We start from the raw sequence: 25,832 nt of genomic DNA, 5'->3' as shown, positions 1-25,832 counted from the left end.
AAAGAAGTTGTAGGTGCTTCCAGCACATCTTGACAAGTAACATTCAAGCACAATGGCTTAGCCTGCCTCACCTAAAGAACTGCAGGGCCCCAACTACCTAGCACGTATATGCTGTGTTCACACATGTTTATCCACAGGCTCAACTCCCCCACCATATATTTGAGAGAGCTGACAGCCCCCGGTAAATGTAATGAAATACTTTTTATGATTCCTATCTTGGGGTAATCATCTCAGAGAAAGAATAAAGGATCTGACCATCAGGTGTGACAGCAGAAAACCTGCCTCTTCTGAAGGAAGTGAGAATTCCAGGGATTGTCTTTTGGAGGAAGAAGTCCTCAGTCACCCTCACTCCGTCAGCCTCACTCCCCTGACTATACTCAGGCTAGGTGTCATTATGCTGTCTCAGCCTGTGCATCTGCCCACCTGGAGGTGACTGCACAACTAGGGGAGAGACAGACATCAGGTCTTGATTCCACCCTGTGACTGTATGCAGCTACTGAAATCGAGCTTGGAGTTTCATCACAGTCTACTGCATTAGGTGGCTCCATTTTCACACCTGCACTTACATGCTTCTGACAAGTAATTTCCCCAAATCATGTGAGAAGCAGAAATATAGTCACCACAAAAAAATCATGACTTCCTTTAATAGTTTTAGAACCACCCATAAGTATATCCAAATTTAACCATGGCACAAAATTTGGTGTGCTGAATTACTTCAGCTTATTTATGTCATCATGTCACATTGCTGAGGCAGAGCTAAATAATTCCACTGGTTATGTAGCATTGACTTTGCCTAGGCCAGAGAACATGAAAAATCAAATCAAATTTATTTTGGATATGCAGGCAAAGTTTCAGTTTCCTTACAAATGTACAAAAGAAATTCTCCTAAAACTGTAATATAACAAAACCACATAGTTTATTCACCTGCCTCTTTTCTGTCATTTCTAGAAAGGCATAAATATAAATACAGTGATACTGAATTTATATTCCACTTATTTTTATTTTTTTTGTATTTCAGGCAAAGGTATGTTGTTTAAACTGCAATATTCCCTTTTGGTGCTTGTTTAATAGAAAGACATGCTTTCAAATAGCATCGAGTATTTTATTTTATTTTATTTTTAAAGATGTATTTATTTATACAAGATCTAGGGTACAGTCAGAGGTGCGGGCGGGTGAGCGAATTCACCAGAGACAGAGCGGGGAGCAGAACAGGCAGACCGACACAAAACACTGCTGAGGGGAGCAGCCGGCTAGGCAGGAGATATCTGCTGCATCATAGTTTCTAGGGTTTCTCCCTAGCAGACCAGGAATCGAATCCATGTGGCAGAGGCTGTGGACAGCTGCACAGCGTGGCGCACAACCCGCTGCGCCACCGGGGAGGCCCACATCTAGTATTTTATACAACCTTTAATATACATTAAAATTTTACCTATTAATAACTTTGTATTTATACACTAACATGAGTCTGAGTTATAATTTGACTGAACGTTGTAGCTTCAACTTTCTTTAATTGCATCTGGTTTCTAATAGTACCTCAAATTATTGAAATGACACTTTCAAGAGTTCTTCTGTGATCCCAAATTTTCCGTAACAAAGGATGAGTTTATCTGTTAGTCTAGGATAGTACCACTGAACTAATATCATTACAGTTTCCTTTGGAAAAACACGTGGGTGATCAGAACACAAAATCTAGAACCTGGCTTGCCAACTGGCTTTGCGACCTTTTGGGAAAGTGACTTAACATTTCTGTGCTTCAACTTTCTCCTTTCTAAAAACAGAATACTAGCAATACCTACTCCATACAGTTGTCACCATCACAGGAGTTAACATTTTAAAGTGTGTAATACATAATAATTACATGCACCATTTTTCAAATGAACAACTAAAAGTCACATACTGGGCTTGTTTCAATTTTGTTTAGCATCACTTTAAATCAACAAAACTTACCTACACCCACTGCGAAGGCTTTTGAAATAGTCCCTAAAAAATGGCAACGATTAGCGCTGTAGGGAGGACCTATTTAGTTGCTATGTAATGAATTGCATGTATTATAAAAAAAATCATGCATAAAATTAGTACAAAAAGAAGCAATGGAGGCAAGTAATCCTGACAAGTGTCGCGGAGCAACTTCACTTGCAAACACCACGATCTCCACAGAGCCCAGGAATATGAGCGCTCTCACATCTCCAAGTCTCTGCAGAGAAAGGTCTCATGAAACACGCAGATTGGCATGATCTGACTATCATCGCAGCCTATGGTCTCACAGTGACCAAGCTATGAGCATGGTGGGTGGGTTCCTAAGGATTTGGGTGGTGGTCAAGGGGACCCGCCATCATGCGGACACTACAGTCTATCAGCAGACTGACCTACTACTGGTCAGGTCTGCATCATGGGCTCCTAAAGTCTGAGCTCACATGGTCTTCCCTGACCTGTGGCGCCGTGCTCATGTGGTAGATTTGGGTCTTTAGGGCACTAGACGAACATGGAGTCTCAAAGCCGGCTCAGCGCGGGCGGCTTCTTCCTGTCATGTGGTCCTTGTGAGCTCGTGGCTTGTGAAAACTTCACTCTCACACAGGTGACGTGCTGTGAGGGTCACAGGGAGGCTGTGTTCACACATCCCTCTGTGACCAGTGGTCAGACTCAGCCATCTGCAACCCGTGAAGATGAAGGACTTAGGGAAGTGCTTTTGCACTTGTCAGCCCACGTGGTGCCTCTGCACAGCAGGAAGAACCTTTGCAGTCACGTGAGGTCTGGACTCACCCAATCACCGGCGGCCATGCAGATCCTCTGGTCACGCCCCACGCTATCCTCAGTGGTGCTCGCCAAGTTTTTGCTCTCTGAGCTGCAGTTCCTTTAGTTACCTGGAGGTCTAGAACTCCTGAACCCTGCGACCACTTGGATCTTGCCAGCATGTGGCCGCAGCCATGGAAGGACCTAGAAGTCAGGTAGGGCCCCACAGTTGCGGCTTCCTTGGACCTTAGTGTTTTGCGATAACCTCCCCACCCCCACCCTCACCCTCATGGTGCTGGAGAAGGATCCTCACTTCAAGTGTGTGGACAGCTCCTGAATTTTAACTCGATTTAAAGGGGAATCCAAAAGTTCAGGCCTTAAGAATGTGTCCATGCCTGGCTCAAGTGCAGCTTTGAGGAGCCTTAGAATCTAACCCCAAAATTTTCATAAACTTTTACTTCACGCGGCGCTGCGCGGTTGTTGGCTAGAGCGAGCCCGCGGGTGTTGCGCGTTTATTGGCGAGTTGGCGCTAGACCGGGCAGCAAAGGCTGTGGCCCGCTCAGCCGTGAGTTGGGTGATAGCCCCCAGCCACCCGCCCCCGTCCATGCCGTGCCCTGGCCTGTCCCCTTCCTCCGGGTTGCGCTGTGTGTTGTGGCGGCCCCCTCTGTCCCCGCTGTTGTTAGGACACTGGGGGCTTCCTGGATGCCATTTTATAGCGATTCCAAATCTGATCTTCAATTCTGTTGCAGACTTGGTTCTCTGACCCAGGGATGGATAATTCTGAAAAAAAAAAAACTGGATTTTTCTTTTGAAAAAAAAAGTATGAAAGTGGCCACGATGTGAAGATTCAGTTTCTTATCTATACTGTGCTTCACAAGAGTGTTCCAAAGTGCTTTAGGGAAGGGGATTTTTTTTTTGTGCTGGGGCTCTCTAAATGGTTTAATCTAGCCAGCCAGGCACTATTTCTTTAGGTTTTCTTCCTGAGTTCTAAGCATTCCTTCTGAGATGTCTTGAAAACCATTTTCTTTCTCTGTGTGAATACAATTAGTCAATTTATTTCAGTAAGCCTATTATGTAAATTGTAGATGATAAATACGTTTAAAATAATCCTCAAGATGGTACTGAATGAATACAATTCATCAAACAAATGATTGTATTTAGGAGGTTATAGTAACACAGTTTGGTTTGCTTATATTATAGCTGTTTTATTTTTTTCTCATTTCAGCTCTTCCCAATTTGTTGTACAAAACACCATGTCTGAGAGACAGCAACAAAACCGTGTTCACTCATTCAGGAACTATGAAGATGAAGGTAAAGGATTTCCAAATTGAAGTGTCTTTTTAGATAATATGCCGATACTTAACATAATTTTCAGACCGAGGGGTGTTGTCTTACCTTTCAGAGTACTTGTCACTGGACACAGTGGACTGGGTGATTTATATCAACAGAAACTTACTCCTCGCAGGTCTGGGGGGTGGGATGTCCTGAATCCAAGGCAGGGGAAGGTGCAGGGTCTGGTGAAGACTTGCTTCCTGGCTGCTCAGTGACTGTTTACTTGCTGCTTCCACACATGCTGGAAAGGACAGGGGAGCTTTCTGGAGTCACTTTTGTAATATCACTAATCTCATTCTTAAAGCAGCCTCCTTCAGTCTTTGCCCCAAAGACCCCAAATACCAGCATGTTAGTGATTAGGTCCGAATGCAAACATTCTGTTTATAGCAAGTGGTTTCCTCAATGTATATGGGAATTTTTCCATTTTTCCACAGACCATTTAAGACACTAAAGTTCCTCTGAAAACTTTCTGTTAAACCTTGTTCAAACCGAATCTCAGCCACCACATTAATATCTTGTACCATTATTTGCTAAAGACAGTATAACGTGTGTTTACTAATACTTTGGATTGATTCTCATTGGGAATTTACTTATTGCTCTTTCATTCATTTTATCTTATTTTATTAAGCAGCCTCTTGCTTGCTTTACATCTTTTACTTTTTCATTCTCAACAGACCCTTCCAATGTTTATTTCTGATACCATGATTACATGAATAAAGTGCCTCAAGAAAATCTTAGGAAGTTTAATCTATGGCCTCAAATAAAGCGCCCCACTCTGAAAGCAATAGATGTAATGAGCAAATGCAGTATTTCTCATTTTATTCCCATTTTTCACACTTTCAAAACTACGTTATTACTACCCTTTAATGATTGTAGCTACCATTTTTCGAGTTCCTGTTATACGTCAAGCAGTGTGATAAACTTGTCACATAAATTGTTTCATTTCCCCTTTAGAAAAGTGCTGAGAAGGTGTTATTTGAGCTCACATATACGATATATGAGTCAGGAGAGACCAGGTTATGACATTGTACGAGGCAGTCCCAAATCTCAGTAACTTGTTCCTCCATCCCTCATGCGCATGGCAAGTGCATGTCCATGACAGGATGATGGCTCTTCAGGGTCTAAGTGATTTTCATGGACTGACTTGACATAAAAACTGATCAGCAACCTCCCAGTCACCATGCCTGTGGATTAGAGGCCCTGGAGGATCTCAAACCAACAACCCTAGGTTCTGCCTCGAAAACAACACATGCCACTCACCACCCACTAGCCAGAACTAGCCACATGCAGGGCACCACCAAAATAAAGGATGCAAAAGGAGTAGCTTTACCTTGTGCCCGGAACAGGGAAGAAATAGAAATATTCAGTAAAGAACATTGCTGACAATGAGAGATTAAGAACTTGCCTAAAATCACATAGACGGTAACTAGACTGTTCCAGATATATATGTGATTTGCAATTCCATCCTTTTTCTTTCTGACTCCTTTTTAACATTATATGCCATGCTCTTCAATGTAATTAATGTGTAATTATAATTGAAATTTTTTTATTTCGACGCTGCACTTCCGGCTCCCTTTTGAATCTGATTTTTCAACAGTAGCGTTGAATGGGCATGATGTAATTGATTACAGCTCCCGGAATTAGTGACCTACAGGTCTTTTCCAGGTAAATAAATGTATATTTGGATATTCAGATTATTCAAGCATAACAATTCTAAAGTAAAACGTAATGATAGCTGAAAAGACTGTCCATTTGTTATATACTGAGTAAAAATATTTCATGCCATTCCAAGTCATTTAGGAAAAAAATAATAAAAATTAAAGCAAAAGTTAATAAAATTAGATAAATCTGAGTTGAATTAAAATACCAGATGCTAGTGTTTTCTAAATATAAAATCATAAACAAACCCCCAGGCAAGACAGGTCAAGACAATAATGAAGCACAGATAAAGCACTTTTGAATAAAAAAAATGTAGTAATGGGTTGTACTTACAGTAAAAATAAAAATATAATATTAAAATGTGCTTATCATTTGAAAATTTAAATTAAATTGATAAATTGTAGGAAGATATAATTTGTTATACTGAGGAAATAGAAAATACTAGTATCAGGACCTCCCTGGTGGCCTAGGTGTTAAGTCTCAGGGCTATCACTGGTGTGGCTTGAGTTCTATCCCCAGCCAGGGAAATTCCCCAGATAGGGTGCAGCAGACCTCTCCTGGCTCACCCGCTGCTTCCTTAGTGTATTTTAGTAAATCGGCCTATTCTGCTCCCCACTCTGTCTCTGTTGATTCCTCTCAACTCCCGTGCTTTTGGCCTATACCCCAGTTCTTCCACAAAAAAAAATATTAGTATTGAGAGTATTAGTGTAAAAGAATACATGAAAAAGCAACATTACTGGTCAGTCTTTTCTCTTCCAATATTATCTAATGAAAACAAATGCTATATATAGAAGTAAGATAATAATTAGCAAACTAATTCTAGTAATGGTAAAAACAGGTAATATGGCCTAATATAGTTGTGTTTTCCCCAAGTTTAGTGTTGGTTTAACATTGGGAAATCAGTAATGTAACTCAAGACGTCATAAGGTAAAGGAGCAAAAAAGCATTGTCATAAAGATTTCATAAAAGAAAGGAATGCATTAATATATCAACCAATTGAAATTAAACAACAACAACAAATCTCAGGTAACTGGGAATAGAAAGAATTTCTTGAAAATGATAGTGGATATTTAAAAAAACAAAACCCCATACAAGTAATGAAAACATTAAAACCATTCTATTTACTTTTTTCTTTTAAACTATTTTTTAAAAATTATAGCTATTGAGGGAATGTTGATTTACATCACCATATATATTTTAGGTGCATAGGTTCTCAGGTCTACAAATGTATTTACTCACCTCCTGCATCACCAAAGCACCCATAAGTTTTTACCATAGTTCACTGAGCACCCCTCCCCTTTTGTTCTCACCCTCTGCCCTCCCCTTCTGGTAGTGTGCCCACCAGATTTCAAGAATTTGTTCTCTTTTTTGTCATTTCCTTTTCATAGATTTTTGTTCCACATATGAAATTGTATGGTATTTGTCTTTCTCCTTCTTACTTAAGTCTCTCAGTATAACCCCTTGTGCTTTCATCCATGTTGTTACAAATGGCAAAATCTCATCTTTTTTATAGTTGACTAGTATTCCACAGTCTATATACACCATTTCTTCTGAATCTACTCACTTGTCATTGGGTACTTAAGTTGTTTCCAGGGCTGACATGAGCATAGCAGTGTATCTATCCATTGGAATTAGATTTTTTTTTTTTGCATTCTTCAGGTGGATACCAATCGGTGGAAGTACTGAACCTTAAGGTAGTTCTATTTTTGACATTGTGAGAAATTTCTGTGCTGTTTTCCCTAAAGGCTGGACCTGTCTATATGCCCAGTGACAGTGTACAAAGGCTACTCTTTTTCCAAATCTGCAACCACACTAGTTATTTCTGGTCTTTTTGCTATGGACCAGTCTCAAGAGTGTGAAGTGGTGATTTATTGTCATTCTGATTTGCAATTTTCTGATGATAAGAGATGTTGAACATATTTTCATTTGACTGTTGGCTATATGTATATATATGTATTTTTTAAAGATTTATTTTTATTTATTTATACAAGCACTGGGTACAGTCAGAAGCGCGGGAGGGTGAGAGAATTCACCAAAGCCAGAGCAGGGAGCAGAGCAGGCAGAAGGACCGAAGCACACTGCTGAGGGGAGCAGCAGATGGCAGGAGAGGTCTGCGCGCCATGTGGGACCCTCCTCTGGGGCTGGGGAGCAGGTGGGGATCGAACCGGCGCTGCAGAGGCTGCGGGCAGCTTCGCAACCCAGCGCTCAACCGCTGCGCCACCGGGGAGGCCCTATATGTATATTTTTTATTGGAGCAGTGTCTACTCATCTCTTCTGCTCATTTTTTGATTAGGCTATTTATTTCTTTATTTTTTAATTTATTCATTTATGCATACAAGAACTGGGGTACAGGCCAGAGATGTGGAGGGTGAGAGGATTCACCAGAGACAGAGTGGGGAACAGAACAGGCAGGCTGACTGAAATACACTGCTGAGGGGAGCAGCGGGCAAGACAAGAGAGGTCTGCAGCGCCAGGTGGGTCACCTCCCTGGCTGGGGATCGAACTCATGGTGCAGTGGCTGTGAATAGCTTCATAGGTTACCTCTTAACCCCTTACATCACAAGGGAGGCCCACTATTTGTTTTCTTTTTGTTGAGTTGTATGAGTTGTTTGTACCTTGTGGATAGTATACCCTTGTCAGATGTGTGATGTGCAAATATTTTCTTCCTTTTGGTTGCATTTTCTTTTTAATGATAGTTTCTTCTGCTGTGCAGAAGCTTTTGAGTGTCATGCAGTTCTGTGTATTTTTGATTTTCTTTTCCTTGTCCTTGGAGTTGATCCCCCCCCCCACAGTTGAACCCAGTTTCAGAGTGTTTGGCATTTCCTTCTATTTATTTTAATGATATTCATCAAAATATAGAACAGGACTTACTGAATTTTATATAAAATCACAAAAGACCCTGAATAACCAAAGCAATCCTAATTAAAAAAAGAATAATGGAGTTCTCTCACTCCCAGACTTCAAACAATGCTACAAAGCTGTTGCAATCAAACTGTCTGGTATTGGTATGAAAATAGATACACAGACTAATGAAATAGAATTGAGAGCCCAGAAACAATAAAAATGAAAAAAAAAGGCATAAAATAAAAAATGTAGTCTGTTGTAGAAAGTAAAATCACCAAAAAAAAAAAAAAGCAGCTCCTTCCTCTTACCCTTTTATAACAACTCTAACCCCACCCTCTAGCAAACACTACTTTGTTCTCCATAGCTATAGTTTCATCATTTCAAGAATATTATGTAATGGAATACTAGAGCATGTGATTTGAGATTGGCTTTTTCACGTAAGCACAAACACTCTAAGATGCATCCAGGTTGTGGCATGTATCAATAGTTTAGTCCTTTATGTTGCTGAGTAGCATTCCGTAGTTTAAATCTGCCAGAGTTTTAGTCATTTTCTGGTTGAAAGACGTTCGGATTGGTTCTAGTTTTGGGTTACTGTGAATAAAACTGTTAAGAACATTGAGTCCAGATTTTTGTGTGAACATGAGTTTTCTTTTTGAGATAAATACACATTTAGTTTTCTAAGAACTGTTGAATTCTGCCAGCTTCAATGTGTAAGGGATTTAGTTCCTCCTTGTCAACATTTGTGGACCTTTATTTTTTTACTTTAGACACCTTTGTGAGTTGAATTGTGTCCCACTAAAAGATATGTACGAAGACTTAACCTCCAGTACCTGTGAATGTGACCTTACTTGAAAGTAGGGTCTTTGCAAATGTAATCAAGTTAAGGTGTTCCTACTGGATTAGGTTGAACCCTAAATCCATCAACAATGTCCTTATAAAAAGGCTATGTGAAGACACAAATGGGGAAAAGGCCAGGTGACTACAGAGAAAGGATTGGGGGTGATACAATAACAAGCCAAGGACACAGGTTGCTATCAGCCTCAAGAAGTCAGAAGAGTCAAGGAAGGATTCTTCGCTAAAGTCTTTTGGCCCTGTTGATAACTAGGTGTCAGAACCCTGGCTTCCAGAAATGTGAGAGAATAAATTTCTGCTGTTATAAGCTAAAAATAAATAAATAAATAAATAAATAAATAAATAAATAAATAAATAAGAGGTGAAGATGTCTCGTACAATCACTTCTGTTCAACATCTCACTGATTCTCCTAGGCAGTGCACCAGCCAAATTCATGCATACATACATAAATTAATAAATATATAAGGCCTCCCCTGGTGGCGCAGCGGTTGAGCACTGGGCTGCGAAGCTGCCTGCAGCCTCTGCAGCCCATTTGATCCCCAGCCGCGGGCGAGGGCCCCCCATGGCGCAACAGACCTCTCCTGCCACTCCAGCTGCTCCCCTCAGCAGTGTATTTCATCAGTCTGCCTGCTCTGTTCCCCACTCTGGCTCTGGTGAATTCTCTCACCCTCCCGTGCTTCTGCCTGTACCCAGTGCTTGTTTAAATAAATAAAAATAAATCTAAAATATATATATATGTATATATAAGTGAAAAGTAATGAGAGCAATTATTTTCATACAAAACTTAAGAGAATCTATAGAAAATTGTAAAAATAGTTCATGCAAGCTCATTGCCTGCAAGAATTATGTACTCAAAGTAATTGCAACAAATAGAAAATATAATGTTCATAGTGAGTAAATATACCATTTACAACAGCATGAACTTTTGGGTCAGTGAAATATATTATGAATTGGCTCAGCTGGCACCTATTCCAACACTGGTAAACACCCTATGCTTTCTTCTTACAGACTGAAAAACTAAAAACCTGTGCTAGAGCCCTTGCACTTAGGGTCCCGAATGGGATCTCAGTGTATCAAGCATATGCACATGCTGAGACGGGGGTAGAACTGAGTAATGTGGGAGCCACATTCAGGCAGCTACATATGTTGGGAGAGATCTTTTTTTTCCCACGCCACCATCCCTCACATCTCCTTGTCTCTTTCTCCCTGTCCTCTCCCTCTTAACTTCAGAGCCCTCACTGCATTTATTAATGTCCACACATTTTGGTATTTTGCTTGATATGTAAATGTCTATTATTTTTTTTATCAATTCAACTGGGTTTACTACACATTATTCTTTCAGACTCCTGAAGAGTATTCCATAGTGCATGTATACCACATCTTCATAATCTGATTTTTTATTGTTAGGCACTTAAGCTGCATCCATGTCTTGTTACTATAATTAGTGCTGCTTTAAACATTCTAGAGCATAAAGGTTTTGTGCTGATGGTTTCATTGTCTTTGGATTGGTGGGCAAAACTACTATTGCTGGGTCTTATGGCATTTCTGTTTTTATTATTTCAAGATGAATCCAGTTCACTTTCCAAAATGGCTGCACCAGTTTACATTTCTACCAACAGTGTTACAGGGTTCCTCTTTCAGCGTATCCTCTTGCTGGTATTTTTACTGCATGCCTTCTCACAGGTGTGAGTCGGTGTCTCACTGTGATTTCAATCTGCTTGTCTCTCATTGGAACATTTCTTTTTTTTTAAGAATTATTTATTTATTTATACAAGAACCGGGGTACAGACCAGATGCGTGGGAGGGTGAGAGAATTCACCAGAGACAGAACGGGGAACAGAACAGGCAGATTGACAAAATACACTGCTGAGGGGAGCAGCGGGCACAGCAGGAGAGGTCTGCTGCGCCATGTGGGACCCTCCCTGACTGGCCAAGATCAAACCAGCACTGCAGAGACTGCAGACAGCTTTAGAGTGCGGCACTCAACCACCTGCGCCACCAGGGGACACCCATATTGGAACATTTCTTATATATATCTTGGCCTTCTGGATATCCTCTTGAATGAGTTGTTCACATAGGCTGCCCATTTATCAATTTTTATCATTGAATTGTGTAAGTTTTTCATATGTCGTGGATATCAACACATTGTTGGTTATATATTATATGACTATTTTCTTCCATTTAGTTGGATGTCTTTTTTTTCCGTTATGTAAGAGCTTTTTAACTGAAGACAATTACAGTTGTTTGTTTTTGCTACTATTTCCCTGCCATGAGGTTGAATCTTCAAAAGCATCTTTAGCATTGATATTATGGAACATATCACCAATGTTTTCCTCTATTGGTTTTATTGTTGATGGTCTTAAATCTAAATCTTTAATCTATTTGGAATTTGTTTTTGTATGTGGAGTTAGAGAATGATACAGCTTCATTCTCTTATGTGTGTCCTTTCAATTTTCCCAGAACCATTTATTAGAGAGAATCTACCTTCCACATTACATAGTTGTAAGTTCTTTTTAACAACATCAAGTACTGATCTGTACATGGATATTTTCTGGACTTTTATTTCTGTTCAATAGATCCATGTATCTATTTTGGTGCCAGTATCATTTTGCTTTTAATATTGTTGGTTTGTAGTAAAGTTTGAGGTCAGGTAACATTATACCTCTATTTCACATTTTTTCAGGATTGGTTTTGCTATTTGAGGCTTCTTGTGCTTCCACGTGAATTTCCATATTATTTTCAATTTTTTGGAAAAATATTGTTCGCATTTTGATCAGGATTGCATTCAATTTATGTATTGCTCTAGGTAGGATATTCATTTTATTTTTTTAAGATTTATTTATTTATACAAGAATCAGGGTATAGACCAGATATGCAGGAGGGTGAGGGGGTTCACCAGAGACAGAGTGGGGAACAGAACGGGCAGACTGACGAAATACACTGCTGAGGGGAGCAGCGGGCGAGACAGGAGAGGTCTGCTGCACCATGTGGGTAGCTCCCTGGCTGGGGATCAAACCCATACTGCAGAGGCTGAGGACAGCTTCTGAGTGCTCCGCTCAACCGGCTGCACCACCAGGGAGGCCCTATTCATTTTAATTTTATTGTTTTTTCTCATCCATGAGCCTGAGGTGTCCTTCCATCTCTTTATGTCACTCAAAAAGGCCTTCAATAATGTCCTGTAGTTCTCATTTTCTAGGTCCTTTACAACCTTAGTTAGGTTAATTTCTAGGTATTTGATTCTTGTTGAGGCAATTACAAAAGGAATTAATTTCTTGATTTCTTTTTCTTCTAGTTCATTGTATATAAAAATCGTATGGTTTGGTAAAATGCCTGTTTGTATATTTATCTATTGTTTCTATTAGTTTTTGGGAGAATAAGATTTCCTAAAATAATTGATAATTTACAAAGAGTAATATTTGCATTTCTGCTTTTCCAACATAGATTTCCCCCCTTTATTTCCTGCTTTTGCTTCTGAACACTGAACAAAACCTCAAATACTAAGTTAAATACTAAGTTAAGGCATAAAGGTGACAGTGGGCAACCTAGCCATAGATTATTCTAACAAGAAAACTTTTAGTTTCTCACTATCAAGGATTATGTAGGCTAATGGTTTATACTATATGATCTTTAGTACATTAAGGTAGGGTCCATCTATTCCCATTGTAAATAGTTTTTATCATAAATATGTGTTGAAATCTAACAAATGTTTTCTCTACATCTATTAACTTTCCAGTTTTTATTCTTAATTTTATTTTTAATCTGTTATATTGATAGATTTACCTCTACTAATCCATCCTTGCATCCCTGGGATAAATCCCATGTGGTCACAATGTATATAATCCTGGTGATATACTGCTGAATTAGATTTTTCTTGTTTTTTGTTGAAGATTTTTGCATCAGTGTTGATCAGGAATTGGTCTATAATTATGTGCTCCTGTGCTCTCTTTAAGTGATTTCTACATTTAGATAATATTGGCTTCATTACATACTGGGGCTGTTTCCTGTGTTTTTTAAAAGATTTATTTATTTATGCTGGGGTACAGGCCAGAGGCGTGGGAGGGTGAGAGGATTCACCAGAGACAGAGTGAGGAGCAGAACAGGCAGATGGACTGAAAGCACTGCTCAGGGGAGCAGCGAGTGAGACAGGAGAGGTCTGCTGTGCCATGTGGGTATCCCCCTGGCCAGCTGGGAAAGGAACCAGCACTGCAGAGGCTGTGGACAGCTTTATAGCGCTGTGCTCAATCCACTGCTTCACCCAGGAGGCCCTGTTTCCTCTGTTTTAAAAACATTTGAGCTTGCATGTGGAGGTGGCTAGTTGGCCTTGGGAATTGATGCATCCAGCCAGAGGTGGCAGCATGGGGCTGAGATGGGTGAGGGCTGGACAATGTGCTCATCGACAACGGCCAGGGAGAGCAGAAGAGGCATGTTGGAGTACATGCATTACTGATCTAATGACTTCGCACTGAGAAGAAGCAATCCAGGGAACAAAGGGTGGTGTGACCAACTGAAAGTTGGCTGAAGAATATTATTTCCTGTGGAAATCTACAGGTTTACAGCATATGCCACTAGCAGAAGATGTCAAGGACATGCTCTCAGAAATATAAAAGGAAGTCTGCCTACTTGTATTAACAAATGGAGACAGACAAATCCAGAGAGAGAAGTCTGAGACTTGTTCCTATCAGACCTATTTGACCCTATTGTTGTAGATGGAGAGCAGAAAGAGGAGAAACCAACACCTTCCATATTTTATTACTGCTGTGATCTCCTCGGAGTACAGCCTACAGAGTGTGTGATGGCTGGTGACACACTGGAAATTGATAGACAAGGAGGCCCCAATGCAGAGTTGGAAACAACAGTCTGGATAAATAAAAGTGGAACAGTGCCACTGAAGTCATTGGCTGTGCCTCATTATCTAATCTCATCTGTACTAGAGTTACCAGCTGTCTTGCAAAGTATAGACTGCAAAATCAGCGTGTCAATTTTAAGTACATGAAAGGGCATAATTACACATTTCAGGGTCAAGGTACAGGGTTTGAATTAAGTAAAGTTAAGACAGTCCATGTACAATGATTAAGTTCTAAAAATAATTTGCTTATGATTTAATTGCCAGCTATTGACTAGTATTTGTATCTGAAAATGCGTGGTACCTTAATATAAGTTACTTTTAGTAGTGTAATCCAGAAGACTTGATAAAGTATTGTATTTTTTATTTTTTTTTATTTTTTTTTATTTTTCTGTAATAAATTTTTTTTTAATATTAAATTTTATTTTTATATTCCCCCATACAATTGCAAACGCCCCATTCTGACCCCAATCCTTCCCCTCCCGCCCCCCACCCCCCAAAAAGTGTCTCTGGTTCATAGTTTTTTGTTGATTTTGATTTTCACTTTCTTATATTCATTTTCCTGGTCCCTTATTTAAGTTTTCTAGATTCCTACTATGAGTGAGACCATCCGGTATTTTTCTTTTTCTTTTTGGCTTATTTCGCTAAGCATGATCCCTTCCAGTGCCATCCATGTTGCTGCAAATTGCATGTGTTTATCTTTTTTGAATGCTGAGTAATATTCCATGGTGTATATGTACCACATCTTCTTGATCCAGTCATCTATTTTTGGGCATTTGGGTTGTTTCCAAAGCTTAGCTATTGTAAACAGTGCTGCTATAAACATAGGAGTGCAGGTGCTCTTTGGAATTGATGTTTCTGTGTCCTTTGGGTAAATACCTAGGAGTGGAATTGCTGGATCATATGGAAGCTCTATGTTTAGTAGGTCCAGAAATCTCCACACAGCTCTCCAGAGTGGTTGGACCAGTTTGCACTCCCACCAACAGTGCACAAGAGTTCCTTTTTCTCCACATCCTCGCCAACATTTGTTGTTGCTAGTTTTTGTAATATGTGCCATTCTCACTGGTGTGAGATGGTATCTCATGGTAGTTTTGATTTGCATTTCCCTGATTACAAGTGATGTTGAACATTTTTTCATATGTCTGTTGGCCATTTGCATTTCCTCTTCAGAGAAGTTTCTTTTTAGCTCTTCTGCCCATTTTTTTGACTGGATTATTTTCTTTGTTGTTGCTGAGTCTCATCAGCTCTTTGCAGATTTTTGTGATCAGTCCTTTGATAAAGTATTGTTAATCAGTAACTTGAGTTGATTTTTTCCCTTAATTATTTCATTAATATTTTAGCATCTTTGATCCATGAAAATACCATGCAGGATAACTTATACATGGATGCACAAATACATGTTTTATGTTCTGACTTAAAAGTTATTTTAAGGGCCTCCCCGGTGGCGCAGCGGTTGAGCACTGGGTTGTGAAGCTGCCCGCAGCCTCTGCAGTGCCAGTTCAATCCCCAGCTGCTCCCCGGCCACCAGGCGAGGGTCCCACATTGCGCGCAGACCTCTCCTGCCACCCGCTGCTCCCCTCAGCAGTGTACTTCGGTCCTTCTGCCTGCTCTGCTCCCCGCTCTGGCTCTGGTGAATTCTCTTACCCTCCCGCACTTCTGACTGTACCCAGTGCTTGTATAAATAAATAATCTTCTAAAAAAATATTTTAAAAGAGATATTCTAAAGCATACATGTACTAGAGATTTATCAATCATTAAATCTGGCTAATATGAAATAAGTACTAAGTCACATGCAAATTGAGGCATTTCATAGTGAAATAATTTTGAATATTTTAAAAAAACTTATGTACCCTATTTTTGCCTCCTTCAAATGCATACTTATGAATCTAATTACTCTGCATGACCTGTTTAGGGAGGACCCCCATTTTATTATACACATGTGTATACATGACAAATGGATTCTTCTGTTTGAAAAAAAAAGCTGTTAAAATCAGCATATGGTGCCCCTTTTTCATGACATTTTCACATCTACCCAGATTTGGCTTATAGATTCCTGTTAGTATTTATCTCTTAAGGAAGTATTTTAATAGAGTTTTCTAGATACACACTGAGGTTGAGGGGATTAGACTATATTAAAAAGATAGACAAGGGATCCCTAAATACTTAGAAATGATAGTTGACATCTCACTATTGATCTTTCAGCCCCTTGCTTTGAAGACTTAAGATTAGGAAGAGCTGAAGCCACTTCAGGCTGGGTGAAAAGAAAGCTCACTCTGGATATTTCAAAGAGAATAATAAGAGTAAGACTGGAGTGAGGGGGATAGTTTCGGAGGCTGTTACATCAGCCATACCTGACATTGAAGCTTGTGTTAAATAGGCAAAGGAAATACAGCTTGCTGATTGTCAGTAGAATCACTTTGGTGACTTACTGGATTTGGAAAGCCTGAATGGTTGCCTCCCAGGTAGTGATGCCTGTGGTTGGTAGAGACACATGAGTAAAATGAAGACTCAGATGCCTCTCAGTGTATGACTCGTGTTAACTCTCACCCATTAAATCACATCATCTTTCCTCTACAAAATGTTTTCAATGGTAAAGACTTCAACACAGTTACTTACGACTTTTCTTCCTCCCCTTCCTTATCCATATCCTGTACCTCTTGTCCTTATACAGATCTATCCTCTTGTCCTCCTCCCAACTTTGTCCTCGGAGTGTCATCTGTCAGATAAGCCTCTCTGGAAAGACAAGCGACATTACTTTCATGGGTCTGTGTGATCAGTCCCTGCCAGCAGATTAGCATTTTGCCTGCCCTACCACAGTGTTAGCTTTAGCTACATGGTTAGCAAAGTGCAGATGTGTCTTCAGACATGCATATTTTATCCCTTTTCAGGATTCAATGATGATGGCATCTACCCTCACGGAACAGAAATGGGTCAGAGTTACTTGAGAGGTAGTAGTTACAAGAGCGACTCTTATGAACATGGTGAAGATGAGGCTCAGCCTTCACACTGCCAGGAGGAGAATGGACATGGGGATGGGAACATGAGAGATGGCCAGGAGGACCCGGAAGTGAGAAAGTAAGTGGCCGGGCAGCCTGGTTCGCAGGTCGCAGCCCCTGGGACTGTGCAACAGCCGCACTGGCATGGCCCTCTCGTTCTTCTCTCGCCGGAAGACTGAAGGAAGCTAGAGGCGGATTATGACTGACCAATCCCAATTGTAGCTCAGGTGTCAGAGAGGCAAGGGTGTGTAGAAGATTTCCTTCGTGTTCGTGCCCACCCCGCTTCTCTCCACGTCCCCCGCAGCACTCCCTGTGGCAATCGATGGAGCAAGAGGAGAGTGAGAATGCAAAATGAAGACCGTATCCGTATTACTGTGTGGAGAGATAAAAAACCTGCAAAGAGAGAAATGGGGAAGAAAAAAGATGCAACCCAGGGGAACTGGTTCAAGATCACAGTGAGTGCCCTGGAAAACGCGTGTTATGTGCAGGAGAAAACATTCGGGGACAGCTGTGTAGGTCTACTACAGAAACGCCAGCTACTCTGCTGGGTCAGCTTATAAACTCTTCCTTAGATTACAAGGAGTTAATAGTCTTAGCTCAGGGAAGATTCAGAGAAGCAACATAAAGGGAAGAGCTGACTGTAGGGAGAGTGGGGGAGATCATCTCAAGGCAAAGCTGGAAACCACTTCCAGGAGATGGAGCAGCTGCACACTGGATGCCTCAGTTTACCTCTAGCTGAGTGTGGCGGATGCGGGTCAGGTTGAGTGTCTGAGACAGTCTGAAATGCAAGAAGGCTCTTGCTAGCTGTGATCATGTGGAACTTTGTGAAAGGAGGTGATAGAATTTGATTATTTTGTGGAGATCTTTGAATGGAGAGAAAGGGGTTGGGAAATCCTTATTAGGCACAGAAATAAGAACTCATGACACTGGTTTCATCTTTTTAAGTCCTTTACAGCTCAGCAGCAGGTCACAAAAGAACCTGTGATGGTTCTGTTCTCCAGCCTAATTCCATGTTGTATCTCTCCTCTCTCAACCCCTTTCACCCTCAGATTCCCAACGGGATCAAGTATGAGAAAACATGGCTAATGAATTCACTGCGGATCCATTGCAGAGTCCCTTTCACTCCAGTAGATGTAAGACAGGGCGGTGGGGGCAGATGCTTGGGCTCAGGGAAGGGTGGGGTGGGGTGGGGGTAGGCTGAGCAGGAGACTTCTTCCCTCCAAAATGATTGTTGCACCCCCTCCTGCAGTTCCACTACGTGAAAAACCAGGCTCGGTTCTTTGTCCAGGATGCCAGCGCTGCCTCTGCACTAAGGGATGTCAGCAATAAGATTTGTGATGAGGAGAACCAAAAGGTGTGTGTCAAGACATGACCTGTACAAAGTGCTGGGATAGGATGACAGGCCAGCAGCCAGTCATCCTTTCAGAATTAGAGATCTTGGTGCTTACCTGCCCTGTCTTTCCCCCAGATATGTACTTCTGTCATGAAATCTACTGAACCCTACTCTGTGTGGAATATGTTAGAGCCAGAAGAACTCAGGCAGCTAGAGGTAGTATGAACTCAATGCATGTTGTGTTCTCACCCACACCCTAACCCAGACCCACCTCTCACATCCCAGCACAGTTTCCCTGTCAGCATCACACCTCACAGCGCTCTCTACCTCTCCCTGCAGGTGGCCATAAAAAAACGATATAACGACTCGCAGCAAGCTCTTGACCTACATAGGCTCCGCTTTGACTCAGGTATGACTGACAGCATAATTCTATGGCAGGCAAGGGTGGAGGAGTCTGCCAGGAAGGGATGGCACCATGGGGAGGGGGTGCAGCAGACTCTGGATCCCAGTCGTTCTTTTGATTCCCTCTTGGCCACTTCCTGAAGACTTGGTGGGCCATGATATTGATATAATCCTGAATCGAAGGAGCTGCATGACTGCCACCCTGCAGATCATTGAAAATAACTTCCCCGAGGTGAGACCTCATGCCCAATGCTGGCACTATGGTAGGAGGTGGGACAGATGGGGGCCAGGGGAGGGCAGAGTTGTCTCCCAGGCCCCAGATACTAGGAACTGAAGCTGTAAGTCTTCTTCCCCACAAGCTCTTGTCCCTCAACTTGTGCAACAACAAGCTGTACCAGCTGGATGGCCTGAGTGACATTGTAGAGATGGTCCCCACAGTCAAGAGGCTGAATCTCTCCAGAAATATGGTGAGAACAGGGAGTCAGAGCAAAGTTTGGTCGGGAGAGGTGATACTGTCTTCAGAGTGATGACAGGTGATTGGGAGGGAAGTTGGGGTGGGGCACAGTAGCCTGGAGTCTCTTTCTTAAAAATCATTTTCCAAGTCCCCTCTCCCCCATTTGTTTCAGCTGAAGTCGACATGGGAGGTGAGCAAGATGAAAGGGCTGAAGCTTGAAGAACTTTGGCTGGATGGGAACCCTTTGTGTGACACCTTCCCAGACCAGTCTAGCTATGTGAGGTCTGTGGGACCCCCCAACCACCCTTTCTGGGGACGTATATCCTTGGGAATGTCAACTATCCCTGACAGTGATTCTCTCCAGGAGGCAGCAGGCCTGGTCTTCTGGAAAACCACAGGCCTGTCTCTCCTCTCTCCCTCCATGTCCCTCATCTATGCTCAGAGCTCTCCTCTCCTTCCTCCTACCTGCTCACTGGCCTCGCAGTCTGGGGTCTGGTCCTGAGCCTGCCTCCAGCCTCTCTCGCGTGCCCTGCCAGCCTGCGCCCCAGGAAGCAGGGCTTCCCTCCCCGCCGGGACCACCAGTCACCAGCCTGAGCCCGATGTGGTGCCCTGGACGAGAAGGGATGTCCAGCCGGGCTGGTGCTGAGATGGGCCTTCCTGCCCCGTGCTGGGACCAGGCTGCCCTCTCCTGTTCTGGGGGCACCCTCTTTCCTAGCTCCAAGGGCCCCCCCTCCAATCCCAGCTTGACATGTGGGCTTTACTCATATAAAGAAGCAAGGAAAATAGGTAGACAGGACCACCAGAGAGAAGGTGGTGACTTAAGAGAGGCCGCAGACCTGCCTCCCCACGCTGAGCTGGGCCTGGCCCTTCACTCCTCTGGGGAGGGTGTCCTGCCCCCATGGCTGCCCTTTGTCTGTGCCCAGCTCCATCTGGGTTGCGGGGTTGAGTAAGGCTCAGCAGCATCCGGAGGGCCCCAGCCCCACAGGTGCATGCTTCCCACGCCCACGTGGGGCCTCAGGGCCAGCCAGGGGCAGGTGAAGGGAAGGCCTGCAGCGGGGGAGCCAATTCCCCTTCCTTCCCTCTGCTTCCTGCCCCCTTCCCTTTGCCTTCTCTCTCCTGTGAGCTGCGCCTCTGGGACTCTCCTGTCTCCCGTCCTGCCTTCACCCCTTTCAGTCTTCATGTGCCCCCTTTCCATCCTGCCTGCCGAGTTCCACCTCACTCACCTCCTGCCCAGCATCCGGGCCATCCCTGGGGGGTCCTGGTCCTGGGAACGTGCTGGACCCCCAGTGAGGTGGCTGTGCCCTGAGCTCCCACCCCATGGCCTTTTCTCTCTGGAGCCCTCAGGGGGGACACAGAGGCAGGCAGGGAGGCAGGGAGGTGGGGGGAGTCCTGGGGCCTGGGCTCCAGATGCTGTGTCTTGTGGCGGTGGAGGTGGGGGGGCCTCTAGCCAGGAGCTACTATGGAAGGGGCGGGGGAGCAGGGGCTTGACAACCCTGAACTGTCAGCCACTCCTTTCCATTTTGTTTGGACAGTGCCATCCGGGCCTTTTTCCCCACGCTGTTACGCCTGGTAAGTGCCTGTGCTCGTCGCCCTCTCTTTCCGTGCTGACGATCTCCACCCTGCCCTCACCTCCTTGGGGTCTCGCCTGGATGACTTGCTCATCGGACCCTTATGCCTTTTAGAGACATGGACTCCAGAAAAAACTTGAACGTACTCTCTGGAAAATGCACAACACGCACGCAGGCACGCGCGCGCACACACACTCTTGCACGCTGCGTCCAAATTTACATACCACAGTAGAGACTTCCATGACCTCACGATGTGGTTCAGCCCAGGAGATTTCCCAGGTTCCTTCACCCCTGACCTCTGACTCTCCTCCTCTCCTGGAGGTCCCTTTCCCCGGACCTTATCCGTGGCCGCCTCTGCGGTCTCCGCTGCTGACCTCCTCTTCCCTTCCCCAGGACGGCAAGGAGGTAACCCCGCAGGTTGCTGTTGACACTGGCATCCCCAGCTTAATAAAGCCCTGCAAGGTGAGGGAAAAGGAGCAAGAAATATTGGGGTACTGCAAGGGATACCTTGTGAACCCCCTAGCCTGGAATGTCTCTTGATTTCAGGAAAGCTATAAAGCAGCAGAGACACTGACGAATCTAGTCTTGCAATTCCTGCAGCAGTAAGTACTCTTGAGATCACGAGGAAAGGGAGGGCCTGGAGAGATGGGGTCACTAAGGCTCAGGATGGCTCACCGATCTTTGTATCTCATTTGGAGTCCAGGTCAGAAAGATCCATTTTGCCCTTTGCCTCCCCACAGGTATTTCTGCATCTATGACTACGGGAACCGCCAGGGCCTCCTGGGGGCTTATCACGAGCAAGCCTGCTTCTCCCTGACTGTTCCTTTCAACCCCGAGGACCCAGCTCCGTGAGTATCACAGCCCAGACTCTCATCCTGCTGCCGGGATGCCCCAGCAGATGGGCCAGCTCCCGAGAATACCCCCCCCCACCCCCGCCCCAGCCTGACACCACCTCCTGTTCCTCTTTCTCCTAGAAGCAGCATGTGGCAGTACTTCAGAGACAGCAGGAATATGATGGAGCTCAAGGACCCCTGTAAGTGGGTGATGGGGGAGACTGGGCAGGGAAAGGGCATGGATAGGGGGGTGTGTCAGTCACAGGGTGCACGGTGCGGCGGCCCTGACCTCTGCTTGCATTGCCTCCCCCTAGTACTGCTGTATCAGCTCCTGAGGAATACAAGCCTTGACATTGTGAGCACCCTGTGCGTGCTGCCCCAAACTCAGCATGACCTCAGCTCCGCCCTGGTGGACATGTGGTTTCAGTCGGTGAGCACCCGCTTCCTCCCTCGGGCAGGCCCAGAAAGCCACAGGTGGGTGGGAGGCTTCGGTGGTGACTGAGCACCCGGGCGCTTCCCTTTCAGGAAACCATGCTCTGCTTCTCTGTCCACGGGGTGTTCACGGAAGGTGAGTGTGTGTAGAGAGTCCCGCAGAGCCCTCCCCCACAGCTCCCTTCCTCCCTGCCCTGACTGGGCTCCCTCAGAATTCTGACAGCTTCCCAGATCCCTTCCCCTGCCAATCCATCCTGGTCTGCCCTGTCCTCCTGCCTGTCTGCCCCACACCCACACATCTGGGGGGTGAGGGAGGGACACAGGCTGCAGGGTTCCAAGGCTCTCACCCCAGATGCTTCCTCTGGGAACTTGGAGCCCCTGCTGAACCTCTCAGGTCCTCACTTTCAAAATGGGGCTGCTGACACTTTCAAAATAGGGCTGCTGCGAAACACAAGTGGTTGAGCCCGTGGGCTGGTTGTCCCAGGACCCCAGCAGGGCCGTGTCCCAGGGAGCAGATGGCGCCTGTTGTTGCCCTGCCTGTTCCCCACACCCTGACTCCCAGAGGACACTTGTCCCCAGATTCAGCCTGGGTAGCCAGGGAGACCCTGACCGGGTAATGCCGGCAGTGTGTGAAGCATGTGAACCCCAAGGGGGTGTTATTGTTTGTTTTTTGCCATTGAAGTCGGAGGAAGTTCTCCAGGCTCTATTCGTGCCTTCACCAGGACCTTTGTTGCTGTCCCTGGCATTAATTCCACGTGAGTGCCATCTTGGAAAGACCCAGCGCGGGTCGTGTTGGGACGACCCACTACAACCTGGGCCAGCAGTGGGAGATGTGGCCATGCAGCCCCCAGGTTTCCTCAGCATTGTGCACAGTCTGCTGTTATATCGGGAAGCAGTCAGGCCTCGTGGTTAGGAGCATGGGCCTGGAGTCAGCTCTGGGGTTCCCTGCCTGACCCTGACCCTCACTGGCTGTGTAATCTTGGTCTAATCATGTGACCTGTGTGTGTCACGGTGTCTCCTCTGCAGATGGGACACATCTGCATTGTCCTCTCCTGTGATTTACACAGCCAGTACACCTCATGTACAGGTTCACCCTCTGCGGAGGTGGGCTCTGTAGGGGGGTTCAGGCACCCCAAGGAAGCTGGGAGGCATGCACAGTAGGGACATAGAAGGAACTTGCTGCTAATACATGGTGCTGTTTATTGGGGTTTGATGTTGTTCTTCCTGTAAAGTTTTCTTATGACCCACTTTTTTCTCCAGTCTGTGCATCGTGAATGATGAGCTGTTTGTAAGGGACGCCATCCTCAGTGACCCCCAGAATATGTTCTCCACTCCAGTGTGCACAGCCACCCCCAGTTTCGTGCCCACCACCTCCCAAGGACAGTATGAAAGGACACATGCTTTCTCCACCACATCTTAAACCAACTTCCACTGGTCTCAGAAGTGAGTCCTGTAGAGAACTGGTGCAGTGGAGGAGAGAATCATGGGAAATTGTATAAAATATTTTTTTATTAACTTCTTTATTTTCTTACATCATTGTTCATTTTTGGACAGTATTTGATTTCTCCCCTCAGGTGTATTCTTCATAAATCTCCCACCACCGCAGCACCAGTGAACTGTCACCAAAGTCCCTTGCGCTCTCCCCTCCCCCGTTTTGCTCCTTCTCCCTCCCTCTCCCCCTCCTCTGACATAGGCCTCAGATCTATGGTTTGTCTGCAAGTTTTGTCTTTTTCCTGACCCTTTGTTCGGTTTCCTTATGCATATAGTATTTTAAATGTATTCATTATTATTTTATCTAAAAGTCATGTGAAATTCCCTAATTATATATCTATATCTCAAAATATAATGTAAATTGCAGTTATAATTTTACATTTAGTTTTGAATCATCTTCTGCTTATTCATGAGCTCTCCATGTATATTAAGTCTTGTCTCTTTAAAGTCCGTGTGCGGAACAGTTGAATTCCAGCAGGCCCTGGGCTACTTGGTGGACGTGCCTCTTCACTGACTTAGCGCCGCACCCTTGCCACCTGCTCACGCCGGCACCGCATCTGGATAACTCGGAGCCATGCTTCTGTAGCGTAGACTCCGCGGTGCCGTTGTGTGGGCTAGTCCCAGTGTCTCCTGGGGGTCCCCCACCACACGTGCTAACAGAGCAGTGGGGGTCCATACCACGCGGCAACGTCCTTCACAGGTGCAGGCCGAGTGTGCAGAGATGAAAGGGGGTGGTTTCGACTCCCAGGAAGGCCCTGTGGGCTGAAGGCAGGTGGCCTGGGGGGTGATACCGAGGCCAGGTGTCCAGGCTCCGCTGACATCGCAATTCTCTCTCTTTACTTTCTCCAGACCATGGGCAAGATACTAGAGGAGGCCTGCATGCGGTGACCCGGCAGCATCTTGAAAACAAAGCTCCGCAAAGGGGCCCTTGAGTATTCTCACGTTCACCCTCATCATGTTTGTTTTATCTTTCTTCCATCCTGAAGCAAATTTCAGGATTTGAGTCCTTCCTGGCTTACCAGGAAGCCAAAGTTTACGTTGTAGAGTGTCAGTTGTTCTGTAATTTTTTCACTTATTATCTGTGTTCATTTTCATTTACAATAACTGCAATAAAGTTAAAAGAATGTGATCTCCCTCTCGCAAACTATGTTCCTGTTCATAATATTTTTAGCATCCCTCCAAATGGGGTGTAGGAGAATCTGTGCCCCTGAGCCCTGGACTGCCGGGTCATTGAGTCACAAACCACACATGCTGTTGCGCCCTCTGTTGTTTGTGCCCAGCTGCCGCCCCACAGACAGAGGAAACTCCATACTAGGGAAGTGATCCACTCCGATCACTGTGAGAAGGTTGAGATGCTCTTAGAGGCAGGAGAAATAACCTGATTCCCAAGTAATCTTTCGAGTGCTGGTTTTTGACAGAAATAGTGTGAGAGAGACAGCCAGGTCAGGGAATAGTGACCAGAGATAACGGTCTGGATAGTTCCACATATAAATCATTAAGACCATCAGACTTTTTGTTGAAGGGTATTGATGGAGAGGAGATGCACTAATGAAAATCTGAGCACAATTAAGAAAATGAGAATTGTGTGGGTAAACAAAAACTTCACTTACAGACCCCAGTTCAAAACACTTATATCAATATGACCATAAATCCAATGCACCTCAGCTCTACTATTTTGGAAATATGTCTCTGCAGATAACAAAGGCAGATGTTTCTGTTCAACTGGTACCTCTCTATTCAATCAGTTAATGGTAGCTAACAGCTGTCCCTCATGCAGTGGGAGTTCTGGAAGAAACTTAAAGGTATCTGATGCCTCTTTTTTTTTTTTTCTCGGTGGGTTGGCATAGCTTCCTCTTCACTAATGTACTTTAGATATTACTGTCTGGATAATTTGACTGAAAGTTTATTGACTATTCCTATTTGCTGTGGTGTGGTTTCCTTTCCAATTTTGCCATTCAATAAACATACAGTGCAGATTTCAAAGAAACAGCAGAGATTAAAACAAAGAAATCACCTTTAGTCAACATCAGCTTTTCTTTACAGGTAACCTTAAATTTCCATA

The 25,832-nt window shown here is 44.2% G+C and overlaps 1 protein-coding gene and 1 pseudogene across 2 annotated transcripts; both read left to right on the top strand.

Annotated features, from left to right (window-relative positions):
* Positions 1-13,773: 13,773 nt before the first annotated feature.
* On the top strand, positions 13,774-14,411 carry LOC311187612 (N-acylneuraminate-9-phosphatase-like; annotated as a pseudogene). The gene has a single exon. The product of its transcript is annotated as an N-acylneuraminate-9-phosphatase-like (transcript).
* A 143-nt stretch (positions 14,412-14,554) lies between these two features.
* Positions 14,555-23,699, top strand: LOC311187611 (nuclear RNA export factor 2-like; the record flags this gene model as incomplete). Its single annotated transcript, XM_084258959.1, has 18 exons — positions 14,555-14,561; positions 17,150-17,336; positions 17,562-17,769; positions 18,307-18,390; positions 18,507-18,611; positions 18,930-18,999; positions 19,136-19,224; positions 19,352-19,459; positions 19,619-19,728; positions 20,979-21,015; positions 21,408-21,476; positions 21,561-21,616; positions 21,755-21,862; positions 21,989-22,047; positions 22,162-22,277; positions 22,373-22,415; positions 22,962-23,034; positions 23,540-23,699. The coding sequence occupies 18 exons, from the start codon at positions 14,555-14,557 to the stop codon at positions 23,697-23,699; spliced, it is 1,689 nt and encodes a 562-aa protein (XP_084115085.1).
* Positions 23,700-25,832: the final 2,133 nt, after the last annotated feature.

This window comes from Talpa europaea (assembly GCF_964194135.1).
Source record: "Talpa europaea genome assembly, chromosome: X".
Lineage (NCBI taxonomy): Eukaryota > Metazoa > Chordata > Mammalia > Eulipotyphla > Talpidae > Talpa > Talpa europaea.
This window is presented reverse-complemented; position numbering and strand designations above follow the sequence as displayed.